Source organism: Megalobrama amblycephala, linkage group LG9 (assembly GCF_018812025.1).
Source record: "Megalobrama amblycephala isolate DHTTF-2021 linkage group LG9, ASM1881202v1, whole genome shotgun sequence".
NCBI classification, from domain to species: domain Eukaryota; kingdom Metazoa; phylum Chordata; class Actinopteri; order Cypriniformes; family Xenocyprididae; genus Megalobrama; species Megalobrama amblycephala.
Window position 1 is genome coordinate 2,581,627 of NC_063052.1, and position 22,621 is coordinate 2,604,247.

The 22,621-nt window shown below is 37.3% G+C and overlaps 1 protein-coding gene across 2 annotated transcripts; it reads left to right on the plus strand.

The window, feature by feature from the left end:
• The first annotated feature begins 1,323 nt into the window (after positions 1–1,323).
• ints3 (integrator complex subunit 3) lies at positions 1,324–21,885 on the plus strand. 2 transcript variants are annotated; one of them, XM_048201158.1, is made up of 29 exons: positions 1,324–1,677; positions 2,563–2,646; positions 4,856–4,939; positions 5,053–5,166; positions 5,501–5,585; positions 5,672–5,738; positions 5,864–6,005; positions 7,753–7,882; positions 8,001–8,098; positions 8,187–8,378; positions 10,454–10,541; positions 10,780–10,859; positions 11,255–11,346; positions 11,529–11,635; positions 11,780–11,899; positions 12,143–12,272; positions 12,360–12,414; positions 12,512–12,615; positions 12,836–13,000; positions 14,419–14,572; positions 14,671–14,739; positions 15,260–15,335; positions 16,612–16,725; positions 16,809–16,857; positions 16,949–17,119; positions 20,280–20,380; positions 20,509–20,581; positions 20,670–20,823; positions 20,958–21,885. In XM_048201158.1, exons 1-29 carry the CDS (start codon positions 1,594–1,596, stop codon positions 21,033–21,035), a joined length of 3,060 nt encoding a protein of 1,019 aa, XP_048057115.1. In that variant the 5' UTR covers positions 1,324–1,593; the 3' UTR covers positions 21,036–21,885. The 2 variants fall into 2 exon arrangements, with proteins under 2 accessions (XP_048057115.1, XP_048057116.1); XM_048201159.1 differs by having other exon boundaries at positions 1,325–1,677; positions 16,952–17,119.
• Positions 21,886–22,621: the final 736 nt, after the last annotated feature.

A 22,621-nucleotide genomic window follows, 5' to 3' on the forward strand; every position in this document is an offset into this window, starting at 1 on the left:
TGCTTAAGATTAACAAAGGTCTTACGGGTGTGGAAGGGCATGAGGGTGAGTAATAAATTACATTATTTTGATTTTTGGGTGAACTTACCCTTTAATAGGCAATTTAGTGGCTGAAAAGCAGTGATATGACATTGGTTGTATTTTAATATAATCCTAATTGACAATTACAATAATATTAATTTAAAATAAAACTCAATTATAATTAATATTAATTATATTGATGTAATAATTATTAAATTACAATTATTGTTGTTGCTTTTGTTATTATTGCATTAACCCTCTGGTGCTGCTCATGTGGCGGTCAAAAATGACCATTTTTTATCTTTTATTTCAATTAAATGAATGTACTATATTTTAGTTTGATATTTTTTATTTGATATTTTGTATTTTAGGGGATTTTATGGTACTAAATTATATTTATTGAATAGTTATGATCCATTTATTACCTGTTAATCATTTTTTGAGCATAGACCTGAAAATGAAATTTCCAATTTTAAACTGTTGTAAACCTTGAATGCTTTGGAGCACAAACTTAAGTTTGGCCTCTTTTTACAGAAGACACTTGGTAAAAAAAAAAAAAAGTGTAAAAGGTGAAACTAAAAAAAAGTTATAGAAGGTTAAGTTTATTATTATGAAAAAAATGCATTAAAATCTATTTTTAAATTTTATATGAAATATGTATTTTCCAAAACATGTTTTAGTCTAAAACTGTGAGAACAAGTTGTGTTCCAAATATGAGGTTGATATCTCAAAAAATTAGTTTTCAGTAAGATTTTGTTTGGGCGCAGTACCAAACGCTTCCATAGCTACTAAATTCGCTCCCCATTCGTTTCCAATGCGGTCATTTTTGACCACGAACAGCCTACAGTGTGACTATTTTTTATTTTTTCAGGACCATTTAACCTTTTCGAATCATGGCCAAAAAAAATTACCCGAAAAATGTTGGTCAAAAATAACCGAACAGCAACAAATGTTTAATTATAATATTAATATATTTTAAAAACACGATTAATGCCTGCTGTTAACCCATTTAAAGGTCAGTACTTATTTATCCAGGTGTCATTTGCTATTTTATTATTTGCATCCCATCTTTATTGTTTGTTATTTGCTATTTTGTTATTTGCATCCCATCCGTATTGTTTACTGTCTGTCCGAGTTTGTACCCACATGTTTACACAGAAGCAGCGTTCATGTCAAGTTGCACGGGCTTCTTTTTCTCTAACGGGTGTCGATAGCAGTACCATCACCGTGATTGGTCAACTCCCACGTCAATAAAAATACCCTGCACGCGATTGGTATAAATGAGCCTCTTCGCTCCGCCTTCACTCCGCGTTCGGAACACTTCCGCTAGGCCACCATGCCCTGCGGAAGTTGAATTGTTACAGTCGGACACTGTGGAAACACTGGAGTGGTCGCGCGAAGGTGGCGAATTAAGAGTCGTAAACACACTGTAGGCACCTAGGACTGGGCGGAGAGAGGGTTAACTAGTTCATAAGCCCCTCAGTCCCACGTAAACAGTGAAAGAAGGGTTTTAAACAGCGCCCTAAACCCCCGTCAGGTCCCGTGTGTGTGGGTGCAGCGAGGCGGGAGGAGATGGAGCCCTCGCCGGCTAAGGGTAAAGCACAGGGTCGCCTTCTGGTGTCCACCAGCCTGGACGCTAAAGATGAGCTGGAGGAGGTAGGGATCGACTCATTCCCTTTGGCCGTCAACTTCATCCTTCACAGCACACATTTGCGAAGAAAAACATGGTGAAAACTAAGTACAATAACAAAAGGACAAGCAGAACTGAGAAGTTGACACTATCAGACTTATGGGATCACTCAGAACAGGGTTAATAGTTGCAGGAAGGGTTTTTGTAGGTCGTTTTTTTATCGGCTTATTTGATTATTGAAATGTAAAGGAAGGAGTTGCGGCAGCAGTGTAAACATGATGTGTGTTGAACACAATGATGTTAGTGTGACATATGTGTACAAAATGACAGTTGATGGTGTCAGTGACTCTCCGTCTGCTGGGAAAGCTATTAAACAGTGAGGCAGTCGTGTCCTTCAATTGAGATTTGACTGATTATTTATGAACTTTTGGGAGATAGACTGTCTGTCTGTCTATCTATCTATCTAGTAGCTTTTCAGCAATAATTATGAAACAAATGTATACCATAACAGCAATATATATATTTATGAAAAATATAAGTGTTAGAAATTAGCCTTTTTAGTAAGCAGTGATATATGGAATTGGTTATATTTTAATATAATAAAAGAATTGACATAATTGTCAATTACAAAAATAGAAATGTAAAACAGTACTCAATTATAATTATGTGCATTATCATTCATTATATTAATGCAATTATAAAATGAAGTTTTTTTGTTGTTGCTTTTGTTATTATTACATTAATTATAAATATTAATATATTCAAATAATATTGATTGTTCCCCCATATGATTAAATGTCTGCTGTATTAACTGCAATATTATTTTGTTTTTGATGTTTTTGGCATGACGTTCATGCATGCATCCATATTCGTCTGTAATGTGCTTACCAGTTGGCGTGTGTGTGTTTCAGCGCCTGGAGAGGTGTGTGAGCATCACCACATCTATAACCAATGGGCTGTCAGAGCGGGAAGCCAATGATGCCCTTACTGCTCATGTGAGTGTTTATCAGTCACACCCACCTAAAATAACACACATCAGGATTCCCACATCATAAAAACCTGGACATATAATGTAATTTTAAAGTTGTGATTTTTCAGGCCTGGACAAGTAATAGAAATTTGTAGAATACAAAAATGAAATTTATGTAGAATTTAAATGTATTTCGTAGCACAGCAAAATGTTGTTCTTTTTGAATGCTTATGTTGAGAAAACTATGTCCACACTTAATATATCTGTTGACACTTATTGAAGACATTTGTATACTTAGGGGCCATTCACAGGTCACACAGAATGCATTTTTCCATTCCACTGCGCTACTTTTCCATTATTTTTCAATGAAAACATGCTAGACGGACATCTTTAACCGCCGCACTCTCTTCTCGTGTCTTTTGTAGCGTCTTGTGCATGACACAGCATTCTAAAAATGCATCGCTCATTTTGAAAGAAGTTAAACTTTTAAAAAATATCTCTAGACCTTGTGCATTTTGCGTTCTACTGACCTACACCTCATGTTTTTAACAGCAAAAACACATTGTGTGTGAACCCTAAGTATGTGACACAGTGACAAAGAAATAGACATCTGATTTAAATAGACTAGTGATTTTTAATTGCTTATCCGCCAATTATGCGTTAACTATAATTGATTGAAAATCCTTTGGTCCAAAAGTGTGTATGAAAGCACATATTTTCTGATTAGTTACTACATTTGAATATACCTCACATTCACAACCATTTAAAAAATATGTTTTATGTAGTATGAATTTGGGTAGTATGAATGAAATTTAGACATGCTACATCCCATATGGTCATGCGACCTATCAGCGTCAGTTTTGTCACTTCACGGCCATTTATATATCCTCTTCCATGGCCTCATGGGATAGTAAAGTATCCATCGATCGCACACTTTAGAATCTCTGTGATAGTAGGTCACGTTTTGCTGTTTTTCAAATACTGTGTATTCGGACATACAACTATGTTGGTGTTTTTTCGCATACTATATAGTAGTGAAGTATTAGATTTCGGACAGAGTGCCTGTGTCTGCACATGGATCTACACGTGCAGATCATGTGAGTCAGAAATGTGGCCTTAACTTATTACTTTGTTATTCATAATATGGATTTCCAGCAAATGCCTGTTATATTTCAAGAAATGCCAGTTTATTTAAGCATTAAGGTACTGTGCTATATTTGGAGTATAGTTGTGGTGGAAGGGTTTTGTTTCGGGACATTCAGTGAAGACCCTGCAACCACTTCAGCAATGACTATATTCACAATACAACATTCGTGTCTTATTGATTTTATAAAAAAGTTGCTGCAAAAAAATATAAAGGACACAAATCTTTATTAAAGCGTATTACCATTAAAGCAAATTTAAAAATGTGAATTTTTAATTACTAATTTTAAATGTTAGTAAGCTTATTTTAAAATGTAACTTATTCCTGTGATGTTAAAGTTGAATTTTCAGCAGTCATTACTCCAGTTTTCATGGTCACATGATGAGAAATAATTCTAATATGCTGATTTGGTTTTCAAGAAACCTTTATTATTATTATCAAGGTTGAATGTAGTTAATATAGTATTTTTTGTAAACTGTGATGCATTTTATTTCTAGTTTCTTTGATGAATAGAAAATTCAAAAGAACAGCATTTATTTGAAATAGAAATCTTTTGTAACATTATAAATACCTTTACTGTCACTTTTGAAAAATAATTAATGCATCCTTGCTGAATAAAAGTGTTAATTTCTTTCAAAACACAATCTGCCGCAGTAGTACATGTCATAGCTGTTGCTATGATGACTGACTGTGGAATGGAATACTAAGCTAACATACTATACTATACACTGAATACTGCATACAGTTGTTTAAAAATAGTAATTGAAACCGTCAGCATTATGTAATCATAAATGTTTTCAACAGTGGTATGCTGCATTAGATTTACCCACAGGCTTATAAGATAGAAGAACAGCATGAGGTTTAGCCCACTGGTTTGTGTGTGTTAACATGTCGCTCGTGAAGTACATGAGTTTGCATCTGTTGTCTTCTCTTCAACATTTCTTTTCATTTTGTGACTGACTTGAGATCTGAGATCAATAAAAGTGTCTAAAAGAACTAAAAAAAAAAACAAGCTGAGAAAAGAAATTGGCTGTATTTAGAGCTGTTGTTGATGATGTTTGATTGGGATGGTGTGTGTGTGTGTGTGCAGGTATGTAAGGGTCCACAGCAGCATGAGGAGGTGTGTCTGGGTCTCTTTACGCTCCTGCTCACAGAGCCCCCACAAGCACAGAGGGTATGTTGATGCTTCACACATGAGATCTGATTCACATAAATACCACAGAATGCTCTTCTACTCTTAACTGTTCTCCCAGAATCCCACCATTAACGTAGCATTGTGTCCTGCAGTGCTACAGGGACCTGACGTTGGTGAATCGGGATGGCATGAACGTGGTGCTTATAAAAATCAACCAGATCCTCATGGAGAAGTTCCTTAAGCTACAGGATGTGTGCCGCACGCAGGTGGGCTGTTGTGTTTCTGCTGTTGATGAGTGTCATTTTAGTATTATTTATATACTATTAGTATTAAGTAATATTTAGAATAAAATTTTTTGTTTTTATTTTTAGTAATTTTATGTGCTGTCATTTTTTTTTTTTTTTTTTTTTTTTTTAATATTGCTATTTTTTATTTTAGTTTTAATAATTTCTGTACTTCAACTTAAACATTTAAGTTTTTCAATATTTAGATTTTAATTATTTTAGTATTTCTACATTTTTCAATTAATTTAAAAAACTGTTTAATAGTTTTTGTGTTCGTTAACAACACTGTTGACGTCTCTTCTTTTTGTGTGGGCAGCTGGTGTGGTTGGTCAGAGAGCTGGTGAAGAGCGGAGTCATTGGAGCAGATGGTGTTCTCATGACACTCATGAAACAGATCGCTGGTGCGTTCACACACAAATGCAAGTCATGCTACATATTTAATACGTACCCCTATAGTATTGTATGTCTAACCTACGTTAATCTGCAGGGGGAGACATCTCCAACAAAAACCTGTGGTTGGCAGAGAACGTGTTGGAGATTTTAGTGGACCAGAGGTGAGAGGTTCTGAGTCAAACAGCATGTGATGTGACTGTTGCACTGTGGGCGGTAACTACGTCCATGCAAATAGACCAGCGTGAGTTAATTTTCAGTTTCATGAATGTGTTTGTGTGATGGACAGAGAGTGGGTGCTGAAGAGTGGGATGTTAGTGGCCATGTCTGTGTACACATACCTGAGGCTCATAGTGGACCATGGGACGTCAAACCTGCTGACCCTCAGGCAGAGAGAGGTGGACTTCTGCATCGGACTGCTCAGAGAGAGGGTGAGTACAGGAAAAACTTCAAATTTGGACATAATGCTTTTTTTTTTTTTTTTTTTTTTTTTTTTTTGGGTTACACAAAAGTTTGGAATAATTTTTTTTTTTTTTTTATGCTTTTGAAAGAAGTTTCTAATGCTCACCAAGGTACCATTTATTTGATCAAAAATACAGTAAAAACAGTAATGTTCTGAAATATTATTACAATTTGAAATAAATGTTTTCATTCCATTGACTTGCATTCAAACACCTGCCAATGTGGGAGACCAGAAACGTAAGCTAATGCAAAGAAGTTTCGGATTTCGCTACATTTGAAAGTTCAAGAGAATTCGTATCACATATAGACGCATGACCAACAGAAGATTGATGTGCCACAATGTGACCTCTTACTTAGATGAATTAAAAGAATACAAACTTTTTGCAGTAAAGTGTATATTTGAGTAAATTGTATATTTTAATGTTATGGATTTGTTATTATTATTATTATTATTATTATTATTATTATTATTATTTGTTATTTTAAAAAAAAAATTCAAAAAAGATGCTGCAGAATGTTACGTCATATCACATCCGTTGTAGTGTCCGTATAAATTTCATACGCTCAAAGTCTAGTGTGACTGTGGCTTTAAATGTAATTTACTCCTGTGATGGCAAAGCAAAATTTTCTGCAGCCATTATTCCAGTCTTCAGTGTCACATGATCTTTCAGAAATTATTCTGATTCCAAACTTTTGATCAGTAGTGTACATTAAGCAAAAGTTTTGGGGATTTTTTTTTTTTTTTTTTTTTTGTGCGTGCGTGTGTTAATGAGTTATAGTTATAGTATTTGTTTTCTAGGATGCACCTTAAGTCGATTTTTGAGCCAACATACTCTTGACACATTGAGCCATGATGCAACATTTTTTAATTGCATTTTCTGTATAAAAAGGCCAGAAATAATTTGAAAGGTAAATAGTTTTTATTCAGTACAACTTGCTGTAGTCTAATTTCAAGGACACTCCCCCTGAAGCCGGCTGAGGTGAAGTGGCTCGTTCAAGGGCACTAAAGCAGGATTGTGATGTCTGTATCTGGGTCAGCGGTTCTCAAGAGAACACTTGGGATTTAACTTGTGACTTGGGCCTGAACCAGCTGTGATTAAATTAGGCTGCCAGCAATTATTCAACAGATTTAAAAACGGCATGAAATCAAAATTGGCTGTACGTACCTTATGTAAATGTTCCTGGTCTTACTGTCCACTGGAGCTTCAACTAATCGTTATTTTGATAATCAAATAATAAGCAATATAAAAGACATTTAATCACCCTGCCTAATGTTCTGGCTCAAATAGTGTTGGTGTATAAACGTAGGCCATGCTATACATCAGGATTTTTTTTTGTGTGTGTGTCAGCCAAAGCTCTTTGACTTAAAACATTTACTTAATCTCAGTGTTCAGAGTTTTTTTTAATATTTCAATAATTTAACAACACATTTGCATGTTTACTATTCTCTGATGTCTGTTAATGGTCTGTGCAGGTGAACAAATAAAATATTTATATACACTACTTGTGGTTCGTAAGATTTTTAATGTGTTTGAAAGAATTTTTTTATGCTCAACAAGGCTGGATTTATTTGATCAAAAAATATTTTTTTCTCACTGAATATTTTATTTCACTGGAATGTTACAGATGTTTAAATGTTTTGGTTGCTGTTTCATGTTGTGTTCCCGTTCGATGGCGAATCACGTGTTTAATTGCTTTGTGATTGTGTTTTGACAGTTCATGGAGTGTTTTATCATCGGGAGGGATCTGGTCAGACTCTTACAGAATGTGGCTCGTATTCCTGAGATGGAGTTGCTGTGGCGAGACCTGCTGCATAATCCTCAGACCCTTAGCCCACAGTTTACAGGTGTGTGTGTGTGAGGGAATTTCTACAGTAATACTTCAGATGTTGACAGAAGTATGCACAGTAAAGATTGTGTATGTGTTACTGAACTACTCTTTCTTGTTGCCTCATCCCACTGCAGGTATACTGCAGCTCCTCACCTCTAGAACCTCACGAAAGTTTCTGGCCTGCAGACTCACCCCTGATATGGAGACCAAGCTGCTGTTCATGACCTCAAGGGTAAACACACAAACACTGATACCTGACATGCAAACCACATTTCCTTTATGAATTGAAGGTCACACGCTCTTGCTCTCCCTGGCTGCAGGTTCGGTTTGGCCAGCAGAAGCGCTATCAGGACTGGTTTCAGCGGCAATATCTGTCCACAGCTGAGAGCCAATCACTACGCTGTGACCTTATTCGTTATATATGTGGTGTGGTTCATCCATCCAATGAAGTGTTGAGTTCTGACATTTTGCCACGCTGGGCGATTATTGGCTGGCTCCTGACTACCTGCACGGTAAGCAAATACTAAAAACATTTTCTAACTTCTAATCTAAGCAGGGTCCCTGCAGGTCTTTAGTCTTAACTTAAGTTTTATCAAATTTAAGGTCATAAAAAGTCTCAAATATCTTAAAATGGTATAAGAAAAGTCTTGATTATAATTTCAAGAGGTTTTACATTTGGGGATGCTTTTAAAGCAGTTCAGTCAGTGAATAGCCCATGTTTATGCCAAGTGATTACTTTGATCTAATGTTGATGAATTATGACAGTAATGTTTACCTGCAAACTCGTCGCCTTTCGACATGGAGAGTTTTGATGGTGTTTTCTTTTCATAACGCTTCTGAATAATGCCTAATAAAATAGTTTTTATAAGCACAGCATTGCTTTTTTTTTTTTTGAGGTAACCAGGGTAACTGCTATATTTCTGCTGTACCATAAGTGCCATCTACTGTCAGAGAGTGAAAAGTGTATTTTCATTCAGCGCATCCGCCTTTTTTGACCAATGAAAATATCGTCTCATATTTTTACGCATCTTAAATGAAAATAAATTTAGGGTGCGTTCACACTTGTCATGTTTGGTTCGATTAAAACGAACCCTGGTGCGATTGCTCGGATAGTGCGGTTCATTTGAACATATGTGAACGCTGCCATCCGAACCCTGGTGCGCACCAAACAAGCGGACCGAGACCGCTGAAAAGATGGGTCTCCGTCCGCTTCTAAACGAACTCTGGTGCGGTTCGAATGATATATGAACGCAACACGGACCAAAGACATGTAACCGAACCAAAAACAGGAAGACAAGACCCTAAAAAGGACAGAATCCTCACGCATGTCGGGTTTTTTTTTTTTTGTCATAGTCGCGAGTTTGCCCATCACAGGCATCAGACGCGCGTCTCCATGCAGCAGATCATTTGTGTGTGTGATGGATGGATTCCCGCCGGTGTTTTGACTACTTTACACATTTTATAAGCTCTTCACGAGTTCCCAGCTGGCCAAAATACCATCACATGCAGGCTACGTACCGCTACGCACACACAACGAGCGCATTTAGCTCAGAAAACAGCATTGTTTTGGATGTTCGGTAAGTTCCATCTCAAAATAGGCAATACGTCATAAAATCCGACCAATCACGTTGTGAATGTATCCCTATGCCTTAAGGTTCGGGATCTTTTGGTTCGGTGATAAAATTGCCAATGTGAACGCTAACTGGACCAGGACTAAATGTTTTTTTTTTCTTCTTTGGTCCGGACCAAATGAACCAAACGAACCGAACTACAAGTGTGAACGCACCCTTAATCACTAATACTTTTGACTCTTCCCTTTTCTTAAAAAATGGCTGAAATGTGAGGTTTATAATTTTATAAAACTTTATTTTGTCAAACTGTATTTGAACTGTAAAGTTTAAATGGTGGTTTTTACAGTTTAATGTTTTCATAGACATTCCCCTACCCCGCCCATATGGTATTAGTTTTATTTGTGCAGTTCTTAAAAAAAAAAGGGTCTTAAATAGCCTTAGATTTGATTTTTAAAAATCTTTCAGATACCCTGTCTAAGATTATTCTTAGACAGTGTGTCCACCAAAGCGTTTTTCCCAAGGCTAGCGTATATTTTTTCAGTTGTTTGCAATGGTAGTGCCGCGTCGACAAGGCGCTCACAGCTCTCAGCATTTTTTACCAGTTTGCGAGAGTTGAAGAGTGTTCAACTTTGAGTAAAACGCAGCGTTCATCACTCACTTTTTACCCAGCCATCCACTCACTGTGTAGGAGGGGCGGGACATATAACACACCAACCAACTGCCACATCCTTCTTGTACAAAAACAAGAAGCATAATAACAGAAAAAAAGAATTTAAAACAAGAGCCAGAGCAAATACTTTACATTGCATAGACATTTTATAGAGAAACAATACAGAAATAAACTATCTGTGAAATGAGATACTAGTAACATTTCTGCGGATATTCCGTATCATAGCAAGCAACACATCTCAACTAAAAAAAAAAAGCTGCTGAAAACTGCTGAAGTGCTCTCAAGCACCCAAAACACTTTGTGGACAAGGCCAATTTAATGAAGTTTTAACTCTCTCTCACTGCAGTCTAATGTTGCTGCATCCAATGCCAAACTGGCCTTGTTCTACGACTGGCTCTTCTTCAACCCAGAGAAAGACAGCATCATGAACATCGGTACGAGAGGCAGGATGCCATTGCCATTATTGTATCATTCAGCTTTGAATTCATAAAAAGACATGTACGAACCACATGCTTTGCCTTAACCCGGTCACTGATGCTCTGTTTTTTCTCTTTTGATCTCTCTCTCTCTCTCTCTCTCTCTCTCTCTCTGTCTCTCTGTCTCTCTGTCTCTCTGTCTCTCTGTCTCTCTGTCTCTCTGTCTCTCTGTCTCTGACTCTTGTTTTGTTTTCAGAGCCAGCCATTTTGGTGATGCATCACTCCATGAAGCCACATCCTGCTATTACAGCCACACTACTTGACTTCATGTGTCGGGTGAGAAACTCTTTCTCACTTCTATAAAAATAGAATTACCTGAATTTACCAGAAGTGTCTTTTTAAAATACACAATTAAAAACAACAAATCAAAATGGACCAAATTATTTTTTTATTAAGTTAACTAATGTTAACAAATGAGACCTTATTGTAAAGTATTACCAAAATAACTTTTTATCTGATGTAACCAAAATCATATGTGTGGGGAAAACCAATAATATCAAAGGAATCAAGTCACAGTCCAGTCAAAAAAAAGTCCTGCCCTGCATTATTTTCCACTGAATATTCTGTTTGACTCAGAAATAAGTAACATAATACAAGTTAAGTGTTTTGTGAATGCCAGTTATTACTGTGTTTTAATTCTTGGGTTTACCCACTGTCTTATTCCACTTCAGATCATCCCAAACTTTTTTCCTCCTCTTGAGGGTCAAGTGCGGCAGGGCGTCTTCAACTCTCTCAACTTCATCATGGAGAAGAGAGTTCTGGCGTTAGTTTATCACACACACACACACACACACACACACACACACACACACACACACACACACACACACAATCATTACCATATGCTCATACAGGCACTTCATCAAAAATGCCACCCATGTGACCCTGCTGGCTTCAAGATGCTTTGTTATATAATGATCCTGACTATCTCTCTTACTTTCACAGTCACCTAGCGCCTCTGTTTGATAACCCTAAACTGGACCGTGAGCTGCGGTCTATGCTGAGAGAACGCTTCCCAGAGTTCTGCAGTTCCCCATCACCGCCCACAGAAGGTCAGAGCTGCACACCACCATTTCATTGTCAGTCGTCAATAAACATAAGCTCTAACCCAATTCAGTCCACCAGAAATGTTATACAAAAAGGCAATTTTATTTTTTTTTTTTTTATTTTTTTTTTTTTTTATATCTGTTATGTAGTTAAAATGGAGGAATCTGTTCCCTTGGAGATGGACAATCATGTGCTTGATAAGGAGGATGGTTGCTATGACACCACAGATGCTACCTTCAGTGATGATGAGGAAGAGTTGAACAACAAGGGTAAGATGCTTGTAGTATCGGCTGATGCACTTTAGCTCAGGCCTTTAAATGTACCAATTAACAATAAGTGGCTCTGCTTCACAACGTTGTTTTAGTTGGAGTGGATCTCATGTGCTCTGCTCCGTTATTCAGTCATGATGGAATCTAGATCAGTGGCTCTGGCTCAAAATGATGCCCATGACCCACTTTGGAATTTCAGTTTATATCAGTGGCATCATGATATGCACCCTTGTTTATCCCAAGGTAAAAAACGAGAGTTTAAGTTCCAACAGCTCAAGGAAACCTACATTGACGAACCTGCTGACATCTCACCTTTCGTGGACCAATTGGAAGAGGCACTCAAAGAGAGGGTTCTGCAGCTGCAGAAAGGGAGGTGAGACACATGATTAATAACCTGTATTATGGATATATTAAGATCTCAATTGCATAAGTCTCATTTTTGCGGTTCTTTCTCTCTCAGTGACACAGAAACACACTGTGAGGTCATGCAGGAAATTGTGGATCTTATTTTAGAGGTGAGCTTTGCTCAGGGTGAATATTTTGAGCTGAGCTTCAAACACGGCTGACTTTTTACACTTTTTTTTTTTTCTTTTCCCATTTGTCCTCTTTCAGGAGGATTTTGATTCAGAGCAGATGTCCACTCTAGCTTCCTGTCTGGCTGAACTGTTTAAGAGTCATTTTAGAGGAGATGTGTTGCCTGAGGAGATCACAGAAGAGTACGTTTCTCTCACTTTTTCCTCTGATTTCCTGCCAGGTCGATTAGCACACTATCCTAGTGGTTAGCACGTTGAGCCATGATGCTCATCTGGAACGTGTCTTCCAGCCTGCGTTGAATCCTGATCCTGTTCCACCTGTTTTCTTTCCATATTGTCATGTTACTTTTGTTCATTTTTTCTTAATGAAGAGGCTAATAGGTTGCTGTGTTTGTGCTAATAGGTCGCTGGAGGAGTCCGTGTGTAAGCCGGTGTGTCTGATCTTCAGGAACTTGTGTCAGATGCAGGAAGACAACAGTGGCTTCTCTGTTCTGCTGGACCTGCTCGCTGAGCTCTACCAGAAACAGCCGAAAATCGGTTATCATCTGCTCTACTACCTCAAAGCCAGGTAGAGTCAAATGTTCTTTAGTCCAAAAAATATCAAAAGCAAGCAAATGACAAAGTCATGATGGTGGTTTGCTGTGCTTGTTTGCAGGGCTGCACATTTTGGCCAAATATGGCTATTAATAATAATAATAATAATAATAATAATCACAAAAATAATAATAGATATTGTTATTAAAGGTGCCATCTAACATTTTTTTACAAGATGTAATATAAGTCTAAGGTGTCCCCTGAATGTGTCTGTGAAGTTTCAGCTCAAAATACCCCATAGATTTTTATTAATTAATCTTTTTTTAACTGCCTATTTTGGGGCATAATTAGAAATGCGCCGATTCAGGCTGCGGCCCCTTTAATTGCGCTCTCACGCTCTCCGCCCCCTCCCGAGCTCTCGACTCTATCATTGCATAAACAAAGTTCACACAGCTAATATAACCCTCAAAATGGATCTTTACAAAGTGTTCGTCATGCATGCTGCATGCATACATCGGATTATGTGAGTATTGTATTTATTTGGACGTTTACATTTGATTCTGAATGAGTTTGAGGCTATGCTCCGTGGCTAACGGCTAATGCTACACTGTTGGAGAGATTTATAAAGAATGAAGGTGTCTATGAATTATACAAACTGCAAGTGTTTAATAATGAAAATAACGATGGCTCGTCTCCGTGAATACAGTAATAAACGATGGTAACTTTAACCACATTTAACAGTACATTAGCAACATGCTAACGAAACATTTAGAAAGACAATTTACAAATATCACTAAAAATATCATGTTATCATGGATCATGTCAGTCATTATTGCTCCATCTGCCATTTTTCGCTATTGACTTTACTTGCTTACCTAGTCTGATGATTCAGCTGTGCACATCCAGATGCTCTGCCCTTGTGTAATGCCTTGAATATGAGCTGGCATATGCAAATATTGGGGGCGTACATATTAATGAGCCCGACTGTTACGTAACAGGCGGTGTTATGTTGAGATTCGCCTGTTCTTCGGAGGTCTTTTAAACAAATGAGATTTATATAAGAAGGAGGAAACAATGGAGTTCGAGACTCACTGTATGTCATTTCCATGTACTGAACTCTTGTTATTTAACTATGCCAAGATAAATTCAATTTTTAATTCTAGGGCACCTTTAATATTAAATTAAAAAAACTAAGAAATAATAATATTATATTTCGCTGTAAAGTAAAAAAAACGCTGTCTTTAATAAAAATAATATAAGAATAATAATATAAAATTACAGTACTAATACTTATAAGTAAATTATTTATTTATAAACGTTAAACCGTCAAACTTTCTTTTTGACAAAAAATCCATATCATGATTTCGGTTTTATTTCGATTAATCATGCATCCCTACTTTTGAAAGCTTAGTGTTTTTATAGAAGACTCTCATTTGTTGTACATCTTTGCAGCAAAGCAGCAGCGGGGAAGATGAGTCTGTACGAATCATTTGCTCAGGCCACGGCTCTGGGTGACCTGCACACCTGCTTGATGATGGACATGAAGGCCTGTCAGGAGGATGATGTGAGGCTACTGTGCTATCTAACCCCCTCCATCTATTCAGAGGTAATGCACGTGCATGTGTAGGTGTCATACTCCAACACCAAGTGGCTGCAACTGAGGCTTTCACTTTTTCTTTTTCTTACTTATTCTGTGTTGTACAGTTCCCAGATGAAACCCTGCGTAGTGGAGAGCTCCTCAACATGATTGTAGCTGTCATTGATTCAGCACAGGTTTCAGATATACACCTTTTAAAGGGATAGTTCACCCAGCATTGAAAATTATATTGTCATTTGCTCACCCTCATGTCGTTCCAAACCCAGAAGACGTTCATATGAAACACAAATAAAGATATAATTTTAATGAAACCTGAGAGATACATGTCCCTGCCTCTATTAAAAGTCCATTACACTAAAACTTTGATGCTTCAAGAAGTTCATATAGAGATCATAAAAGTGAGCCATGTGAAAAGTCTTCTGATGAGACACTATCACTTTATATGATAAACTAATTTAATTTAGGCTTTTATTCACATATAAACACACATGCATAGAGCACTTCAAATATAATAAACTGAAGCTCAGCTGCACGTGTTTGACGCGCGAGAACCGATAAGGTTTGTACGGTGTGACATGAGGGTGAGTAAATGATGACAAAATTTCCATTTTTTGGGTGAAATCTCTTTGATACTGATTACATTCAGGTTAATTTGTTGTTCAAGTCTCTATTAACCTCCTCTTCTTGTTTTCACAGCTTCAGGAGCTGATGTGTCATGTGATGATGGGTAATCTGGTCATGTTCCGTAAAGACTCAGTCCTCAACATCCTCAGTAAGTTTAAGGCAGTTTTCAAGTTTTTCTCCATCTGACCCCACAATTTTCTGTTCAAATTGTATTCACCAAACAAACCACCAAAACACCAGGGTCAGAAATGAATGTGGGCTTGGGGCAAGAATGCCACCAAAATGAACAAATATTTCCCCCAAATTATGGCTGTCACGATAAAAGTGAAATGTGAAAATGAATTAAGTGTGTCAGTTGTGATTTTAAATTTAAATTTTAAATTTGCTCACGATGAATCGGATTTCCTTTACATGTTTTTTTGCAGTGTTGAGCATTTTAACCAATAACATGTTTCTGTTGACCTTATGAATTCAATGACCAATCAGAGGCGTTTAGATTAGTCACTGCTAAAATCTGCACGCTGGAGAATTCTCTCATCACAGACAACAAAGTGCAGACACAATGTAAGTACGAGATTCGTTTTGCAGTGTAGACAGCTTCGGTGATTATAACAAGATTTTTTGCAAGAGTGCACAAAAAGTCATGGACCGCTTCAGTGATGCGTAACTTTCTTTGCTTGCTTTCTGTACATTTTTTTTTTTATTTTGTTTTTCATGTTACTAAAATAACCAATGTAAAGTCTTTTGTAATGCATAAGAAGCAATAAACCAGTTCATAAACTAGGAACTGGTCTCGGAAAATTGACATCTTCAACCTTTAAATATTAAACATTTTGTTAAAGATTTTGTAAAACTATTGTGTAGTTGTACTTGGTGTCAATTGTTTTTTTGTTTTTTTCTGTGATAATGCAATGAAACATGACAAATTGTGTGGACATTATTTCTGGCCAGGCTGTCATACAGAGAAATAATGAACACATGCAAAAACAAGAGAGAACCAATGAAATATTAATAACTGATTATGTTGTATTCAGTGTATGCTTTTTCCTGTGAGCTTTTTGTTTTTTGCATTGTAAAATAAAACCTCTAGCTGTAGTTTGCCTTTTTTGACAAATAATTTTGTCAGATAAATACCCTAACCAAGTTCAGTGTTTTGTTTTTCCTTTTATATTTAAAATATTTAAAAAAGAAAATATTTTCCTCGTATTTTGATTGTTTAATCGAACTTGTAGGGTCATAAAAACAAATATCCCTTCCGGACATCATTTTTGGCCACTACTGTATTCTTAGCTTGTTTTGTCTGTGTAGTCAGAACATGGACGTCATCCTGATTCTGCTAAAAGCGGTTTATCTGTGTGAATGTGCCAGACATTCTTTAATGGCTTTGTAATTTTTATTTTCCTCTGTGCATCTGTGTGTTACAGTTCAGTCTCTGGACTGGGAGACATTTGAGCAGTACAGCACATGGCAGCTTTTCCTGGCGCATAGTATCCCTCTGGAGACCATCATCCCAATTTTACAGCACCTCAAATACAAGGGTAAGCATCACTCTACATAGAGACACACTTTTACTTTACACATAGCCCACCAACATTTCCCATAATTCTCGCTCTACTCACAGAGCATCCTGAGGCTCTATCCTGCCTGCTGCTACAGTTACGCAGAGAAAAGTAAGTCTTTTCTCACAAGTGGTTACTTATCTTGTCTGCTGTGGGACAGTTATTTTTTCTTTATTTTTATTTTTTGTGCTGTGTTATGCTGAAGGCCGAGTGAGGAGATGGTGAAGATGGTGCTGAGCCGACCCTATCACCAAGAGGATCAGTTCACCACCAGCATCCTGCGGCACTGGGCAGCTAAACACGACGACCTGCTGGGAGAACACGTCAAAGCCCTGCTCATCAAGAACAACAACATGCCCCGTAAACGACAGAGGTAATGACATATTTTTTGGCTAGTTTGAAGCCCTCCTGTGATCTTGAACCGAAAGGTGGGTGCTGTGTTTAAGGCCCTGGGCTGAGGACACAAAGGTTGCAGGTTTAAGCTCAAGTGGATTGACCACAGGGTCAGTATCTCTGAAGAAACATAAAGTACATTGAATAATTACAGAATAAAATTAACCAGTATTGTGTAAATCACAAAGATCTTGCCAGTGGGCCAGTTTTCTACCCACTCTTTGTGTCATGACTTGCAAGTATGATGGCATATTTTAATAGCATCTCTGATTTAAAACTCAGTAGCAAAAATGCAAATATTGCTGAAGTTTAATTTATTTCAGAAATTTGTTATGAAATATCTTTTAAATACATTTTTAAATGTTTACATGCATTTATCCAAGGAATGGTTGTGTGAAAAACTCTATTTTAAGTAAACCTTGGTCTACACATTTTAAATCTGCTTAACTGTTTGGTTTGAAATTATGGTTCTCTAATTGTGAATTAAATTAAATGATATAATTTATAGTTTATATATACACAACTGTTCTAAAGTTTAAGGTCAGTTATATATATATAAATAAATTGATACTGTTATTCAGCAAGGGTGCATTAAATTGATCAAAAGTGACAGTGAAGACATTATAATGTTATAATAGATTTCAAATAATGCTGTTCTTTTTGAACTTCCTATTCATCAAAAAAGTCCTGGAAAAAAATGTTTCCCCAAAAATATTAAGCCGCACAACTGTTTTTAACATGGATAATAAGAATTTTTTCTTGAGCAGCAAATCAGCATATTAGAATGATTTCTGAAGGGTCATGCGACATTGAAGCCTGGAAAATTCAGCTTTGCCATCACAGGAATAAATTACATTTTAAAATATATTCAAATAGAAAATGGTCATTTTAAATTATTATTAAATGTTTCACAATATTACTGTTTTTACTAGGGCTGCCCTTAACTATAGATATTTCTAGTCGACCAGTAGTCGTTCATTTAAACCATTAGTCGACTAATTGCACATTTATATTAATAAGCCATAAATCATAATGAGTCTTTAATCTTCTATATAATTAGCCTAATCAGCGCTCAAACACACATAAAGCTTGCCTCAGCGCACTGGCAATTGTAACGATTATGAATGTGTTGTGAAAAAACAGCAAGGAAACTGTCTAAACATTTCTATAATTTACTGATAATGTTTTCTCTGTTTTCGGCTGCAGAGATTAAGTCAACGATGCTGACTCGTCATCTCCACAGTAGTGGACGCGTATATATGCAAGTTTCATACGGATTGATCTGAGAATATTTATTTTCCATTTGATTTAGCTCGGTTCATGTTTGTTACATGTTCAAGTTCAATGAGACAGAGAGCAGAAAGCGCATCCTGATTGCTTTCATTGTTTTACAATAGCACAACGTTTTGGTGTTATTGTGAGTTTACAGAAATAAAAGTAGACCCTACATTTTGCATTACTCTTATCTATACATTACTCTTAAGTTAAATGCAGTGATCGCACCGGCACCTCCATGTCATGCAGTAAACGCTCTCCAAATAGCTTGTGTTTACTGCATATTATTTGGATATGCGCCAAATAATAGCGCACATTTACAGGTGCTGGTCATATAATTAGAATATCGTGAAAAGTTTTTTTTTATTGTAAATTATTTTTAAAAATGAAACTTTCATATATTCTAGATTCCCTAAATGTAAAGTAAAACATTTCAAAAGTGTTTTTTTATTTTATTTTGATGATTAGAGCATACAGCTCATGAAAGTCCAAAATCCAGTATCTCAAAATATTAGAATATTTCCAAATTTGCAAAACAGAAAAGTTCTTTAAAGTATGTTCATTTGTACACTCAATACTTGGTCGGCAGCACATATTACAGCAAATGACTTGCTCCTAGCACAAATTACAGCATCAGTGAAGTGTGGCATGGAAGTGATCAGCCTGTGGCACTGCTGAGGCACTATTGAGCCTTCAGATCATCTGTATATTGTTAGATCGACTGTTTCTCATCTTTCTCTTGAAAATATCCCAATAGATTCAGGGGTCAGGCATGTTGGCTGGCCAATAAAACACAGTAAAATCATGGTCAGCAAACCACTTGGAAGTGGTTTTTGCACTGTGGGCAGGTGCTAAAGTCCTGCTGGAAAAGGAAATAAGCATCTCCTTAAAGCTTGTCAGCAGATGGAAGCATAAAGTGCTCCAAAATCTCCTGGAAGATGGCTGCATTGACTTTGTACTTGATAAAACACAATGGACCAACACCAGCAGACGTCATGGCCCCCCAAATCATTACTAACATCAGAAACTTCCCACTAGACTTCAAGCAGCTTGGATTCTGTGCCTCTCCAGTCTTCATTCAGACTCTGGGACCATGATTTCAACATGAAATGCAAAATTTACTTTTATCTGAAAAGAGGACTTTCGACCACTGTTCACTGTCCAGTTCTTTTTCTCCTTAGCCCAGGTAAGATGCTTCTGATGTTGTTTCTGTTTCAGAAGTGGCTTGGTAGTCCTTTTCCTGAAGATGTCCGAGTGTGGTGACTCTTGATGCGCTGACTCCGGCTTCATTTGACTCATTGTGAAGCTCTCCCAAGTGTTTGAATCGGCTTTACTTGACAGTATTCTCAAGCTTGTGGTCATCCCTGTTGCTTGTGTACCTTTGCCTACCCAATTTCTTCCTTCTAGTCAACTTTGCATTTAATATGCTTTGATACATCACTCTGTAAACAGCCACCACATTCAGTAATGACCATCTGTGACTTACTCTCTTTGTGGAGGGTGTCAATGATTGTCTCCTGGACCATTGCCAAGTCAGCAGTCTTCCCCATTAGTGTGGTTTCAAAGAACAAGAGATACCCGGAATTTATACTGTAGGGATGGTTATTTAATGAAACTCAAATGTAAATATTCTAATATTTTGAGATACTGGATTTTGGACTTTCATTAGCTGTACGCTCTAATCAACAAATTTGGCTAACGGTTAGTCGACTATTAGGGGGCAGCACTAGTTTTTACTGTTTTTGACCAATTAAATGCAGCTCTGGTGAGCATAAAGAGAATCGTTCAAATGCATTAAATTTTACCAACACCAAACTAATTTTTCAAGATACACATATTTGAGTTGTGCTATGTTTTTTGTGTAGTTTGAGGAGTTCCAGCAGTAAACTGGCTCAGCTGACCCTGGAACAGATGCTGGAACATTTGGACAGTTTGAGACTCAATCTCAGCAACACCAAGAACAACTGTGAGTTCCCCCACAGCCAATACTCTTAACAGAAATTGAAAACGCCATACTTAGCAGCCTGGTTGTCTGTTTTATTGTTCATATTGATTTAAACATTGATCTCTAAATTCTTCTTTTTGTTGTATCAGTTTTTTCCCAGACGCCCATATTACAGGCCCTGCAGCATGTTCAGGCCAGCTGCGATGAAGCCCACAAAATGAGGTGTGTTTTTGCTTGAGAAGGCAAAATTATCATATGTATTGTATTAATCATTTTTAACTTATTGTCCATCGCTGCTTTTTTCTGCCAGGTTCAGTGATCTTTTCTCATTGGCTGAGGAATATGAGGATTCCTCCAAACAGCATAAATCTCGACGCAAAGCCCCGGCGACCTCGCCACGGTCCCGCAAGGGTGCGGCTCCTCAACCCTCCAATGAAGAGGAGAGTGGATCCAGCAGCGCTTCGGTAAATCAACACTCACAACTTGATATCATCACGAAGGCCTTCAGACCTGCACACATAATTAATAATAATAATAATATTATAATCATGTTCTACTCGTCATCTGTTTTCAATGACCTTTGTTGACTCCCCTCCAGGAGGAAGAGGACTCCAAACCCAAAGCTCCCAAGAGGAAACGGAAAGGCTCATCTGCAGTAGGTTCTGACAGCGACTGAGAGGACGAATCCTCACGCCAACCACACCCAGCATAACCACGCCCCCTCTGTGATCGTGACGTCACTGGAGACTACCTGTCAATCATCGACTCCAGCCACTCGGGGGCAGCCTGCCCAAACATTCTCCTACTGTAGGGGCAGAACTCTTTCTCTGGACTCAAATGCAGAGGAGCCTGGGAGACAAGCCTCTACTATCTCTAACCACTGCACTGCTCGGCTATTTCAAGCCTGAGAGTTCGGTTAAGTGCAAGGATGGGCGCACTGGGGGCGGCTAAGCCTGGAAAATCTAAATCCAGACTGGCATAGACTGACAGATGTACAAACAAGACAGACTGCCTTAACGAAGAGGGTTATTAAATCCTCAACGGCCCATCAATAAAAAATTCATGGTTATGTACTTCAAAGAACGATTACCCACTAACGGTAGTGAACCCAGACTGTAACATGAAGTACAGGGATCTTAAACTGATTAAAGATTTTACTGCATTTGGAGGTTCATTTTGGAATAGTGGAAAGCAGATAGGGGTCTTCAGGTTCAAGCCTTTTATCTTTTCATATTGAACAGACCTTTCCCATGCCCATCATTAATAAAGATTGACACTCTGTCCTGTGTGGACACTGTGGCTCTTCAGAGTGGAGCCTGAGACTTTACAGAGGTTCTGCGAGGTTTTTATGTCATGTTTGAAATGCACAGAGTTGCAGAAAGCAGGACTGTACAAATGGAGGACTTGACGGACTTTTTAAAGAATTCTTTCTACTGACTTATTTTCATAAAAACAGATTGTAACTATGTTAAAGGACTATGATATTAATAAAAAAGGGCGGAAAAAGTTTGGTTTTCTTACCGAAATGTCATGTTTGAAGTCTTGTATTCTTGTTCGGATGAAAACGAATGTATTTGCTGTCTTCAATAACATATTACTGTAATCTGCAAATTCTTGTGCACACTGGATTGCACATTATGCTTAGCATGCAAATTTTCAGTATACATACAATGCCTGGATAATCTGATTTGTCAAAGTGTATGATATACATCAGGGCACACACTACACAAGATACTCTATCCCACAGTGCAGTATGTGGCTGATTAGGGCTTCCATTTCTAATATAAAGGGTGAACCAGAAGTGATATTAGCCAATATTTTAAAGGGTTAGTTCACCCAAAAATGAAAAATCTTTAATGACTCACCCTCATGTTGTTCCAAACCTGTAAGACTTTTGTTCATCTTCAGAACACAAATTAAGATATTTTTGATGAGCTTTTTGTCCCTCCTTAGACAGCCTATGCAATTGCAACTTTGACCCTTCAAAAAGTTTGTAATGAGATTGTAAAACTAATACATATGAATTGAGTGGTTTAGTCCAAATTTTCGGAAGAAACGCAGTCATTTTTTATGAAGAACAGATTTAATTTAGGATTTTGTTCACGTATAAACATAGATCAGCGAACTTAAACAGAAGTGCAACCAAACCTGAATGACAAGTGAGAACAAACCTCTTGCTGAAGCTCAAATGTGCTACATAACCAATGAGGTTCATTCTCGTGTGTTACGCAGCACGATGAGCTTCTATCTTCATGTGTTCTG

Coding starts and splice junctions, on each gene's coding strand:
- ints3 (XM_048201158.1), top strand. CDS start 1,594: ATGGAGCCCTCGCCGGCTAAGGGTAAAGCACAGGGTCGCCTTCTGGTG. Junction 8,099..8,186: donor TGCTGTTCATGACCTCAAGG/GTAAACACACAA, acceptor CCCTGGCTGCAG/GTTCGGTTTGGCCAGCAGAA. Junction 11,636..11,779: donor CCCATCACCGCCCACAGAAG/GTCAGAGCTGCA, acceptor TCTGTTATGTAG/TTAAAATGGAGGAATCTGTT.